The sequence below is a fragment of the Myotis daubentonii genome, chromosome 5 (genome assembly GCF_963259705.1).
Source record: "Myotis daubentonii chromosome 5, mMyoDau2.1, whole genome shotgun sequence".
Classification (NCBI taxonomy): Eukaryota; Metazoa; Chordata; class Mammalia; order Chiroptera; family Vespertilionidae; genus Myotis; species Myotis daubentonii.
In genome coordinates, this window is record NC_081844.1 from 7,171,786 (window position 1) to 7,185,553 (window position 13,768).

Consider the following 13,768-nt stretch of genomic DNA (forward strand, 5'->3'; position numbering starts at 1 on the left):
AGTCACTGAGCTGGTGGTCCGAGCCCACAGCCCCAACTGCTGTCTGGATACGTGCCTCAGACTGAACCCACACACAGCCAGGATGTACCCTCCCAGTTCGGTTAGAGGCCAGGCCCATGCCATAGGCAAGGGTGTCTGCTGTGGACAGGGGCCCAGGAAATGAAGTGGGGAGGGTGTTTCAAAACAGAGGACCTGCTGGGCTACCCACATCCCTCTCCCACTGCTTTCCCACAACAGAGTAGACTCCCCCTTGGCCCAGCCCCTCTCCTCCCGTTAGAGCTGACAGTGACTTAGGCGTCTGACTCCATTCTGCTGGATGGCGTGATCAGGGCCAGCTGACAGACAGGAGGGCGGGGGAGCAAGGGGGCGGCAGTGAAGTCACTGCTGGAGCTGACCCTTACTTCCTACCCAAGGATGTCACCATTGTAAAATCTGTCGCCCAGATTTTACAGCAGCAGCAAGCCCCCTAGCGCCTACTGTCCCCACTTCCTTACTCTGCTCCTTCTCCAGCCTGCGGCTGAAGCCTCTATCCAGATGTCCATGAGCCCCAGACCCACCCCCCAGGCTGCGGACACACTGCTCCAATCACATTTCCAATGAGGATGTCAGGGGTGCTGCCATGAATGGAGGGAGTTTTGTCTGTTCCCTGATGTGCTCTCAGGTGCCCCAAAAAAAGTGTTTACAAAATTTAGTTGTTGAACAAGTGAGGGAATGGGGTGCAGGGAGCGGGGGGGAAGACTGCGTGTGGCCTGTGGGAGACTGGTCTCACCTGCTCACACCTGCTATCCAGCTTGGATGGCCCCGACAACTGTCTCCACTCTCCAGCTCACTCAACACCAGGGACAGTCCAGATTTTCCCAAAGATCAAGTGGCTTCAGCCAAACAATGCTCCCTTCCACACAGTGGGGCAGCCCACTGTCCCCTGCTCCTGGTTCCCCAACAGCATATCCTTTCAAGGACATGGGGCTTGGTGCACCATCCAAGCAACAGCCTGGGAAGGGGCAGAGCTGGGATCTGAGCCCAGGAGGTGGGGACAGAGCCCCACGTAGAGCCCTGCAGAGGGTCCTGCGGCCCCAGGCCTGCTTGCTCACCTGCCTCTACCTCCCCAGTGTTTTGGATGCAGATTCTTTTAGGTGTAGTCTCTGCCCAGGGTCTGTCCAGCCACCCTGTGTTATCAAGCTGCTTTAGGAGGGATGGGGTTTGGATGGGTGGGCTCAGGGCCCAGCCAGCTTCAGCAGGACCTACTGCTCAGATCTCATCTTTCCAGTACTGGCACGGTCACACTCTGCTGGCTGCCCCTGCCCGATGCTCCGCCATTGCATCTTGGCTGGCCATGCCGAAGCCTGCTAGGCCTGGGCTGCCTGCTGGGCGGCCTCACCTTGCACTTGCAGCAGAGCCACCACTCGGGTGCCCGCAGCCTCACAAGAATAGATGCCACTGTCGCAGGGCAAGGCTGGTCTGAAGGACAGCCTGGCCACGGTCCAGTCCTGCTCTATGATGACGCGACGCCCGTCGGCGCGCACCTCCTGCTCGTCCATCTTCCACGTGGCCTGCACTGGCCGTGAGTACTGGCAGAGGAGCTCGGCTGGGCCACCCTCCTCCACCGCCAGGTCTTGCATGGCACTGACCACCTCCACTGCGGGATCTGTCGGCCAACACGCCGGGCACGTGTAAGCCTGAGCCGTATGACCAGCGCCTACCCGCCCTCTGCGGTCAGCAGCAGCAGTTTTTCAGCAAGCAAGCGAGGGGCTTTGGCAGGAAAGGAACTGGCCATGGTGGCCCAGGACCCTCCACATAGTGCAAGCCTTGTCCCTACATACCCCACCCATGGCAGACGGCCTCCATCCACTTGTCCCCTCCTGGCCCCTCTGACCTCCTGAGCCCTTTCCTCCCTGAGCCTGGGAGCATGGGGCACCAGCAGGGACACAATGCCTCCTCCTAAAAGTTCAGGGGCCCTCAGCATTTGCTGGGCACGCAGCACCCCCAGCCCAGTTTGTCCCTTTTTCAGGGGCTTCTCCACCCCTCCAGGGGGTGCTGTCCCATCTCCACCTGGAAAAATCCTACTCAAAAAATGGTTTGCTCCTTGGACCTGGGAGGATGTCAATTTACTCTTCAACAGTGCAGAGAAGACCCATCTGCAAACACGCCAGGTGAAGCCACACCAAGCGGCCGTCCCAGGAGCACCCAACTGGGAGTGGACTGAGGGGTTCCTGGCAACCCACTGCCTTCCCCAACCCAAAAGAGAAAAGACCCTCAACCCAAACCACAGCAGTGTAAGCAGCCACGAGCAGGGATAGGGCAGGCTGGGGCAAGGTGGGAAGGCTGCCCTCTGGGTATATGCCTGAGATAGGCGCAGCCGCAGAGTGGCGACCAGGTGGCACCAGCACTCAGGATCCCACGAGCAGGTGGACATGAAGTTGGCCTCCCAGCTTCATGCTCTGAGCCAAGCATTCTTTCTCATCCAGGAAGCAGGACTGCAGCCTGCCTGAGTGTCCACACATGGCACGTGTGGAGCAATGCCAGTCCCCAACCCCCTGCCCCGGAGCCTGCAGGAAGCTTGCGGGAGCAGCGATGGCAGAAGCATTAGTGCAGGCGGGGTCCCATCGGCCGGTACCTTTGACCAACAACTTGGCCGTGGAGACCAGGGGCCCTGCACGGTAGGTGATGGTGCCTGAGTCAGCAACCCCCAGGCCCGACAGCGTGAGGGAATGAACCGTCCCATCGTGCACGCAGATGGCACTCTGGGGGCTGTCCTGCAGCAGAGTCCCATCCAGCCACCAGCAGGCCTCGGGCCCACCCGCACAGGACACCTCACAGGAGAACGTGGCCACATCCCCCGCAAAGACGTCCACATTCTGCAAGCCACGTACCAGGCATGGCGCTGCCTCTGCACAAGAGGGCAATAGGAGGGCAGGCTGGGTGCCCTGGGCCCACAGGACTATGTGGGGGATATACCATTTTGGGGATCCCTGGCACTGGGTTTAGAGATCAACTCGGGCCAGCTATCCCACCCTGCTCATGGAATGATACATTCAAACCACTCACAGAGAGTGGGCTCAGTGTCCCTGCATTCACACCCCTCTCCAGAATACACCTGGTTTCACAAAAATACACAGAAGGCATGTGTCCACAGCCTCCTCAGCAATCAGAATGAACAAGTCCCAAGCCCCATGGCTACGAGGTGGGTGGGGAGAAGAGGCTGTGGGACTGCCACTCTGAGCGGGTGGGGTCTGCCTCAGGTAGTAAGCCTTCCATCCCTGCAGGTGTGGAAGCAGATACTTCTTCTATTCCCAGAAGGCCATATGGCCAGATATCACCTGTGGTCCCCAGACCTAAAATTCTAGGGCCCTAATGCCCATGGCAACTACTTTTGCCCCAGCACACAGCAGGCCCTAGCTCAGGGGCTTCCCCAACCCGGCTGCTGCCTGATCTGTGTTCCCACACCTGCCCCAGGTAGGCCTTCCTCAGAAACCTCCCCAAGCTCTTTCTGGGCATGCACCACCAAAACTCCAGCCCCAGCCCTTCAACTGCCCCAACCCTCTTCTGAGAGTGCACATCTGACAGTCCCTGACTGCTCCACCAGCTCCCCATCCCCACTTCCAGCACTGTACCTAAGCTGGTCCATACAACACCTATCAGGACACCCATGCCATTTCCCTCCCCCAAGGACATGGCCAGGTGTCTGTACACAGGTCAGTTGGCACAGGCTGGGACTTGGCTGACAGGGGTCAAGGCACAACCCTGCATAAGTTCTTACCCAGCTCCATGTCCTCCCTCACAACCAACCACCCTGATGAACACACAAAGCCTTTTCTGGCCCAGCCAGATCACGATACCTAGGACACTGCCCATCTCCCATCATTCAACTTGAGGCCTTTCCCAATCCCAGAGACCACAGAGTCTTTCCCAGCACCAGAGGCCACAGAACTCGCCATATCTGTTCACCCCTGAAGACCCAGGACATGCTTTGTCTCTAATGTCCAATTATCCCAGTGGACTGGGGGCTCCATGATGGCAGAGCTGCACCTGGCCCCTCTGAAGATCCGAGACTTATACAAGGGTAGAAGGCTTAGAAGGTTTGTTCAATGGATGGTAGATGGTGAACGGATGAGTCAATAGGTGAACAGATGAATGGTTGGGTAGATGGATGATTTATGCGTGGATGGATAAATGGTTGAACAGATGAATTGATTGATGGATGGATGTTGGTGGATGGATGGATAGTGAATGATAGATAGGTAAATGGTAGATGGATGGTGGATGGAAGGAAGATAGAAATTAATGGTGGATGGATTGATGGTGAATGGATGGATAGATGGCCGATGGTGAATGGATGCTACGTGTTGGATGAATGGATGATGGATAGATGGATGGATGGATGGATGGATGGATGGATGGATGGATGGATGAATTATGAAGTATGGTGGATGGGTGGATGGTGGGTGGGTGGATGAGGGATGAATGGTGATGGATAGTGGATAGTTGGTTAGATGGATGGGACTGGTTTGAAAACCAGGAGTAGAACAGCAGGTGAGGGACACTCAAGAATAACCAGCTCTGCAGACAAGGTATAATCTAAGTTGAAGGTTCTTGAAATCCTGTTTGCATGCCTGAGGCCAACTACACTATACCCAAAACTATACACATGTCACAGGTATGCTACTGCACCATCACCTGGGAGCCTGTCAAGTATGCACATGTGTGTTAAGATGACCTGTGCCATAGGAGTAGCCATACAGAGGGCTTCCACCTTAGGGCCCAACCCCCTGCCCCCATGGCCAGGCTCCCCACCTCCCTCCTGCAGACAGCACTAACCCCCACACAGGGACCCCACATGCACACCAGAATCTCCCAAGCTGATCTTCACCAGCCCCCCTCAGTGGGCTAGCCAGTTCATGGCTTTAGCAGTCAGGGGTTGGAAAATTGCCACCCCAAGGCTGGGTTTCTGACCACACCGCCCCCCAAAAGCTCTTTGACTAGGGAGGGATATGGAGACATCACCTTGCCAGGTGTGGGAGGGGGCTGCCCACCTGTGACCTTCAGCTGGGCCTCTGAGCTACATGAGCCCACCTGGAAACTGATGGTTCCTGCATCCTCGAGGGTCACCTGTGGGAGCGGAGATGGGGTCTCAGCCTGGCAGCCTGTTCATACCATGTCTCCTGACAACTCCCCAGGCCAATCCAATGGGAGTTGGAATCTTCTCCTCCCACACTCCTGGGAGCATGTGGATGGAGGCAGGTCCCAGGGTCCCACCTTGTGGAGAATGAGCGAGTGGAGTGTGCCTTGCTCCACTGTAATGTCATTCATTTCGTTGGCCTGCAGAGGCACTCCTCCCAAGGCCCAGCGAGCCTCCTGGCCAGAGGCCCTGGACAGCCGGCATCGGAAATGGGCATCCTGGCCCTCACTGAGCTGCACATCCTGCAGGGGCTCCAGAATGGTCACCTGGGGGGCTGCACCAAGGGAAGTGTGGCATCAGCCTCAACAGCTGGGATGCTCCACTGTCAGGAGCACCTCCCAGTTCTGGAGTCTGCCCCCAGAACCCCACCCCAATTTCTACAGATAAGCATACAGGGTACCACTCAACCCTGGCATCTTGGGCCACCTCAGAACCACCCATGCATGGGGCTAGTTCCCAGTCCCCAAAGCAGGGACCCTTGCAGTCTGCCTCTGTCTCCCAACAGGGTCTGGACATTTTGGCTCCGAGTGTGCTGAGAGGGGCAGCCACCCTCACCCACTCCCGCGGACAGTGAGCTGGGCTGAGGACTTGTAGAGGCCCACGTGGAAGAAGACTGAGCTTGCATCTTCATGTCACACCCTTCAGCTGCAGCATGTGGGTGTGGTCGCCCTGCACAACCACCTCTGCCACCTTGCTGCTTTGCAGTGGCAGGTCCTGGAGGCACCCCTGGGCAGCTGTGGCCCTTGCCCTCGACACCTCACAGCTGAACTCCACCTCCCTGTCAGCCTGCACCTCCATGTCAACCAGGCCTCACACAATGGTTACCTCAGGCTCTGGGGTGTGGGTGATGGGACCCTTTACCAGTCAGGCCTGAGCACCCAGGTGAACTTTTCACTCTCCCTCCTCCAGGAAGCCTTCCCGGATACTCTCACACGCCTGTCCTGTCATGGCCTCTATCTGCCTCACATAGCATCCATCACCTCACTTGCTACAGAGACCCCCTAGGGGCAAAGATGGGCTCAAGCATCTCTGTTAGGAGGAAGTAGGCAAGGGGCTGCAGAGTGGGGAGCTGCCTCTTTCCATCCCCACCCCGCGGTCAGCCCTGCCCTGGCTGGGACATCAGGAAGGCAAGACCTTCAGACAGACAGGCAGGGGCTCAGAGAGGACAGCCCAAGTCAGGCTGCCCTACCTGCCGGCTAGGGGCAGGAGGCAGGGCAGCACCCAGGGGCCACAGACTCCCTTTTCCCACTGTCGACAGGGGAGTGATGCCGAAATGAGAAGAGAGAGCTTGTAACCTTGGGGCCTGAGAGCCACCCTTGGAACAGCACCTGGGGAGGGGGTCACAGGGCAGCTATTAGGGAAAGGCTCACCTCTGACCTTGACAGAGGCCATGGTTTTCTGGCCACCCACCACGCAGGCATACTGGCCCGCGTCCTTGGCCTCGAGCCCGTGGATCAGCAGTTCACACATGGCCCCCTGGTGATGCATCTCATACTTGGAGCCAGTGTGCAGCTCCACACCCTCCTTGAGCCACTGCACAGGGGCCCCAGGCTCCACCTCACTCAGCTGGCAGCACAGCCGGGCCAGGCTGCCCACCTCCTGCTCTGCGTCCTGCAGCTCAGTCTGGAACATGGGCCTGGGGGCTGGGGGGCCAGAGGGTGACTTAGAAGTGCTGAGCAACGCACCCCAGCCTCCACTCCACAGGGTCTGAGGGGCCCTGGGAAGGCAGGGACCCGCGGGCAGCTCACCGCGAACTGAGAGTCTGGCAGTGCTCTGTGCGTGGCCTGTGTCACAGGTGTAGTGTCCAGCGTCCTCCTGGTCTGCATCGTGCACCAGCAGCTCCACAGTCACGCCTTCCTGAACCATCTGGTACTTGGCACAGGGGAAGAGCTGCAGCAAGCCCTTGCGCCACTCCACAGTGGTGCCCGCCCGGCTCAGCTCACAGCACAGGCGTGCTGTCCCACCCTCATCCACCTCCTGGGCCTGCAGTTCCCGGAGGAACCGCACGGGTGCAGCTGTGGGGAGGGGGGGACGTAGAGTCAACCGAACATCTGGTCAGGTCCACCCACCAGCCCTGCCCGAGGCAGGGTCCCCTCAGATTGGACTCCAGTACAAACTGCAGCCCAGAGGGCCCCCCAAAGCATGCACGGCCTATGCAGAGGGCAGAGGCCACCTTGGGGCCCACCTGTGACGGTGACAGTGGCGCTGGTGGCCTGGGAGCCACAGGTGCAGGTGTACTCGCCCGCATCTTCCCAGCGCAGGTCCCGCAGCACCAGCTCCACCATGCAGCCCTGCTGCCGTGGCTCCCGGCGCTCGTCGGCCTGCAGCTCCAGGCCACCCTTGCTCCAGACCACAGCCCTGGGTTCAGACAGCTCACATCGCAGCCTGGCCCCTGTGCCTTCCTCAGCCTGCAGGCTCTGCAAAGGCTCCCTGAATACCAACGGCAGGGCTGTGGGGTGGGTGGGCAGAAGGGAGACAGGGTCAGTCTAGAGACCCAGCCAGGAGACAAGCCCCACGCACGCCTAGTCAGGAGACAGGCCCCCTACACCAGTCAACCTTGTTGAGAACCTAGGTCAGGCATGGCTCTCAGCTTCACCCCAGCTGTCTGGATGCCCAATGGACTCATTGCCACAGGTCCCAGGAGACTGGGGTAGGAATGGGCATCGTGGTCTGGGTCCACTTCAAGGGAAAGGAGGGTCCATGGTGGGAGCTTTGGGAGGAGCTCTGGATCTAACCAGGCAAATCTCACGCCAGCCTCCACTTAGGATGCCCATGGGCAGGGCTGTGTCCCATTAGGCAATCGGACCCCTAAGACCGTGACTAGAGGCTAGAAAGGTGAAAAAATAAACAGATTAGGATAGGAAAAAGGACAAGCTGGAATTGTGTCTTTACCATGAGAACTGATCAAGGGAAGTCATTTGGATGGAGATCAGTACCTAGATACCAAGACACTGGACAACACAGTGGTAGGTAAGGAGAAAGGAGAGTGAGGGAAATTGTTCAAGACAGAGAGGAGGGAGCGCCCATGGGTACCCAGTGTGGATGGAAGAGACAAGGAGAGGGCCATTGCACCCAAATGAGTCCATGTGGCCACAGGCAATCATTACCCTTGATGGTCAGTGTGGCCGACGTGCTCTCCTGCCCGCACACGCACGAGTACTCCCCGGCATCCGCCACAACCAGTTCCTGGATCTCCAGCTCACACACAGCCCCATCCTGCCTCAGGCTGACTCTGTCCCCAGCTCTGAGGGTCTCGAGCCCCTTCCTCCACTCCACAGGGGCTGCCTTGCTCAGCTCGCAGCGCAGTGTGGCTGTGGCCCCTTCCATGGCCTCTTCCTTCCTCAGACTCTTTGTGAACTTCGCGGGCAGGGCTGCGGGGGTCACAGTGACACAGAGAACTTAAGGTTGTCTGCGGACTGTGTCCAGGACAAGGACACCCACAAGGACCACACAAGCTGCAAAGGGCCACGTGTAAATGAGAATGAATGCACAGATGGTGACAGAGGCAAACTAAGGAGAGGAACAGAGGAGACAAAGGACTGGACACAAATATCAGGACATGAAATTGTCCGCAGCCACAGCGGGGAAATGCTCAAGGAGAGACCCAGCCACACAGCCCTACAGAGCAGAAGGTGGTCTCTGCAGACACCAAGCTATTGGCTCACATGGCCACACATGGTCTTTACCCCTGACGGTCAGTGTGGCTGACGTGCTCTCCTGCCCGCACACGCACGAGTACTCCCCGGCATCCGCCACGACCAGTTCCTGGATCTCCAGCTCACACACAGTCCCGTCCTGCTTCAGGCTGACTCTGTCCCCAGCTCTGAGGGTCTTGAGCCCTTTCCTCCACTCCACAGGGGCCGCCTTGCTCAGCTCACAGTGCAGCGTTACCATGGCCCCTTCTGTGGCCTCTTCCTTCCTCAGACCCTTTGTGAACTTGGCAGGCAGGGCTGGGAGTCAGAAAGATATGGGCACAGTCACAGATATGAGCTCATGGATAAGACAAGACATGGACAGCACAGAGGAGACATAAAACCCATGTGGACACGGGCCACATGCTGGGTGTGCCCAGTCACATTGTGCATGGTAGCATCCCTCAGCCAGCCTGTGAACAGCAGGGCTGTGCCACTTTCATGGACACCTCAGGTCTGAGGCTTTGTATGAAACTGGTGGACAGGGCCGGGAGGGCTGGAGAGACATGAAACAGATTCTGTGGGGGAATTTGGGGCAGGACATGACTGGATGGACGAGGTGACACAGACTCTGACAGGAAACAGAACAAAACCAATGGTGACATGAGGAATGAGAGGGGGCCTAGATGCTGGTTTCTCATGGTTTGCACAACAGCCAGGAAGGTGGAAGGGATTCTGTGGAATTATGGGAAGAGAAGGACACTGAGACAGCGGAGAACATGGAATGAGAGCAGGCAGATGTCATGAAACAAGTAACCGGACACCAAAACAGGGCACTGCTTGGTCACAGTTGTTGTTACCCTTGATGGTCAGTGTGGCTGACGTGCTCTCCTGCCCGCACACACACGAATACTCCCCGGCATCCGCCACAACCAGTTCCTGGATCTCCAGCTCACACACAGCCCCATCCTGCCTCAGGCTGACTCTGTCCCCAGCTCTGAGGGTCTCGAGCCCCTTCCTCCACTCCACATGGGCTGCCTTGCTCAGCTCGCAGCGCAGTGTGGCTGTGGCCCCTTCCATGGCCTCTTCCTTCCTCAGACTCTTTGTGAACTTCGCGGGCAGGGCTGCGGGGGTCACAGTGACACAGAGAACTTAAGGTTGTCTGCGGACTGTGTCCAAGACAAGGACACCCACAAGGACCACACAAGCTGCAAAAGGCCACATGTAAATGAGAATGAATGCACAGATGGTGACAGAGGCAAACTGAGGAGAGGAACAGAGGAGACAAAGGACTGGACACAAATACCAGGACATGAAATTGTCCGCAGCCATAGCGGAAAGGTGCTCAAGGAGAGACCCAGCCACACAGCCCTACAGAGCAGAAGGTGGTCTCTGCAGACACCAAGCCATTGGCTCACATGGCCACACATGGTCTTTACCCCTGATGGTCAGTGTGGCTGACGTGCTCTCCTGCCCGCACACACACGAGTACTCCCCGGCATCCGCCATGACCAGTTCTTGGATCTCCAGCTCACACACAGCCCCGTCCTGCTTCAGGCTGACTCTGTCCCCAGCTCTGAGGGTCTCGAGCCCCTTCCTCCACTCCACAGGGGCCGCCTTGCTCAGCTCACAGTGCAGCGTTACCATGGCCCCTTCTGTGGCCTCTTCCTTCCTCAGACCCTTTGTGAACTTGGCGGGCAGGGCTGGGAGTCAGAAAGATATGGGCACAGTCACAGATATGAGGTCATGGATAAGACAAGACATGGACAACACAGAGGAGACATAAAACCCATGTGGACACGGGCCACATGCTGGGTGTGCCCAGTCACATTGTGCATGGTAGCATCCCTTAGCCAGCCTGTGAACAGCAGGGCTGTGCCACTTTCATGGACACCTCAGGCCTGAGGCTTTGTATGAAACTGGTGGACAGGGCTGGGAGGGCTGGAGAGACATGAAACAGATTCTGTGGGGAAATTTGGGGCAGGACATGACTGGATGGACGAGGTGACACAGACTCTGACAGGAAACAGAACAAAACCAATGGTGACATGAGGAATGAGAGGGGGCCTAGATGCTGGTTTCTCATGGTTTGCACAACAGCCAGGAAGGTGGAAGGGATTCTGTGGAATTATGGGAAGAGAAGGACACTGAGACAGCGGAGAACATGGAATGAGAGCAGGCAGATGTCATGAAACAAGTAACCGGACACCAAAACAGGGCACTGCTTGGTCACAGTTGTTGTTACCCTTGATGGTCAGTGTGGCTGACGTGCTCTCCTGCCCGCACACGCACGAGTACTCCCCGGCATCCGCCACAACCAGTTCCTGGATCTCCAGCTCACACACAGCCCCATCCTGCCTCAGGCTGACTCTGTCCCCAGCTCTGAGGGTCTCGAGCCCCTTCCTCCACTCCACAGGGGCCGCCTTGCTCAGCTCGCAGCGCAATGTGGCTGTGGCCCCTTCCATGGCCTCTTCCTTCCTCAGACTCTTTGTGAACTTCGCGGGCAGGGCTGCGGGGGTCACAGTGACACAGAGAACTTAAGGTTGTCTGCGGACTGTGTCCAGGACAAGGACACCCACAAGGACCACACAAGCTGCAAAGGGCCACGTGTAAATGAGAATGAATGCACAGATGGTGACAGAGGCAAACTGAGGAGAGGAACAGAGGAGACAAAGGACTGGACACAAATATCAGGACATGAAATTGGCCGCAGCCACAGCGGGGAAATTCTCAAGGAGAGACCCAGCCACACAGCCCTACAGAGCAGAAGGTGGTCTCTGCAGACACCAAGCCATTGGCTCACATGGCCACACATGGTCTTTACCCCTGATGGTCAGTGTGGCTGACGTGCTCTCCTGCCCGCACACGCACGAGTACTCCCCGGCATCCGCCACGACCAGTTCCTGGATCTCCAGCTCACACACAGCCCCGTCCTGCTTCAGGCTGACTCTGTCCCCAGCTCTGAGGGTCTCGAGCCCCTTCCTCCACTCCACAGGGGCCGCCTTGCTCAGCTCACAGTGCAGCGTTACCATGGCCCCTTCTGTGGCCTCTTCCTTCCTCAGACCCTTTGTGAACTTGGCGGGCAGGGCTGGGAGTCAGAAAGATATGGGCACAGTCACAGATATGAGCTCATGGATAAGACAAGACATGGACAGCACAGAGGAGACATAAAACCCATGTGGACACGGGCCACATGCTGGGTGTGCCCAGTCACATTGTGCATGGTAGCATCCCTCAGCCAGCCTGTGAACAGCAGGGCTGTGCCACTTTCATGGACACCTCAGGTCTGAGGCTTTGTATGAAACTGGTGGACAGGGCCGGGAGGGCTGGAGAGACATGAAACAGATTCTGTGGGGAAATTTGGGGCAGGACATGACTGGATGGACGAGGTGACACAGACTCTGACAGGAAACAGAACAAAACCAATGGTGACATGAGGAATGAGAGGGGGCCTAGATGCTGGTTTCTCATGGTTTGCACAACAGCCAGGAAGGTGGAAGGGATTCTGTGGAATTATGGGAAGAGAATGACACTGAGACAGCAGAGAACATGGAATGAGTGCAGGCAGATCTCATGAAGCGAGTAACTGAAACCAAAGCATGGCTCTGCTTGGCCACACATGGTCTTCACCCCTGACGGTCAGTGTGGTCGACGTGCTCTCCTGCCCGCACACACACAAGTACGCCCCGGCATCCGCTACAACCAGTTCCCGGATCTCCAGCTCACACAGGTCCCTGTCCTGCCTCAGGCTGACTCTGTCCCCAGCTCTGAGGGTCGAGCCCCTTCCTCCACTCCACAGGGGCCGCCTTGCTCAGCTTGCACAGCAGCATGGCTGTGGCCCCTTTAGTGGCCTCCTCATCCCTCAGGCTCTTTGTGAACTTCGCAGGCTCGGCCTGGGAGGGTTAGAGTGACACAGAGAACTTCAGATTGTCCGTGGGACTGTGTGTCTAGGACAAGGACACTCACAAGGACCACACAAACTGCTATTGGCCATGGCATGAACTTGAGAACAAATGCACAGACGGTGACAAAGGCAAATGGAACAAGAGGAACAGTAGACACAAGGACTAGACATGGACATCAGGACTTCTGGACAGAGAGATGAAGCTGGGAGATGCTCGGGGACCCAAGTTGGAGACATAAACCCATGGATGCTAAAACGGAGCAGGTGTTGACAGAGTAGAAATGTGCGGACAACAAGCCACTGGTCCCTGAGGCCATATGCAGACTTTACCCTTGATGGTCAATGTGGCCGACGTGCTCTCCTGCCCACACATGCATGAATACTCCCCGGCATCCGCCACGACCAGTTCCTGGATCTCCAGCTCACACACAGCCCCGTCCTGCTTCAGGCTGACTCTGTCCCCAGCTCTGAGGGTCTCAAGCCCCTTCCTCCACTCCACAGGGGCCGCCTTGCTCAGCTCACAGTGCAGCGTTACCATGGCCCCTTCTGTGGCCTCTTCCTTCCTCAGACCCTTTGTGAACTTGGCGGGCAGGGCTGGGAGTCAGAAAGACATGGGCACAGTCACAGATATGAGCTCATGGATAAGACAAGACATGGACAGCACAGAGGAGACATAAAACCCATGTGGACACGGGCCACATGCTGGGTGTGCCCAGTCACATTGTGCATGGTAGCATCCCTCAGCCAGCCTGTGAACAGCAGGGCTGTGCCACTTTCATGGACACCTCAGGCCTGAGGCTTTGTATGAAACTGGTGGACAGGGCCGGGAGGGCTGGAGAGACATGAAACAGATTCTGTGGGGAAATTTGGGGCAGGACATGACTGGATGGACGAGGTGACACAGACTCTGACAGGAAACAGAACAAAACCAATGGTGACATGAGGAATGAGAGGGGCCTAGATGCTGGTTTCTCATGGTTTGCACAACAGCCAGGAAGGTGGAAGGGATTCTGTGGAATTATGGGAGGAGAAGGACACTGAGACAGCAGAGAACAT

At 57.4% G+C, this 13,768-nt stretch overlaps 1 protein-coding gene across 18 annotated transcripts in view; it reads right to left on the bottom strand.

Annotated features, from left to right (window-relative positions):
- OBSCN (obscurin, cytoskeletal calmodulin and titin-interacting RhoGEF) overlaps positions 1-13,768 on the bottom strand; it is a 176,801-nt gene that overhangs the window by 48,159 nt on the left and 114,874 nt on the right. For 11 of the 18 annotated variants that reach the window (XM_059695760.1, XM_059695772.1, XM_059695769.1 and 8 more), the window contains 14 exons: positions 13,043-13,306; positions 11,633-11,896; positions 11,054-11,317; positions 10,248-10,511; positions 9,669-9,932; positions 8,863-9,126; positions 8,284-8,547; positions 7,362-7,625; positions 6,925-7,191; positions 6,547-6,819; positions 5,254-5,450; positions 5,031-5,106; positions 2,615-2,887; positions 1,379-1,645 (listed from right to left, as the gene is read on the bottom strand). In XM_059695760.1, the coding sequence (XP_059551743.1) occupies positions 1,379-1,645; positions 2,615-2,887; positions 5,031-5,106; positions 5,254-5,450; positions 6,547-6,819; positions 6,925-7,191; positions 7,362-7,625; positions 8,284-8,547; positions 8,863-9,126; positions 9,669-9,932; positions 10,248-10,511; positions 11,054-11,317; positions 11,633-11,896; positions 13,043-13,306 (3,465 nt within the window). The remainder of the gene's footprint in view (positions 1-1,378; positions 1,646-2,614; positions 2,888-5,030; positions 5,107-5,253; positions 5,451-6,546; positions 6,820-6,924; positions 7,192-7,361; positions 7,626-8,283; positions 8,548-8,862; positions 9,127-9,668; positions 9,933-10,247; positions 10,512-11,053; positions 11,318-11,632; positions 11,897-13,042; positions 13,307-13,768) is intronic. The other 7 variants (XM_059695776.1, XM_059695775.1, XM_059695768.1 and 4 more) reach the window with 6 other exon arrangements.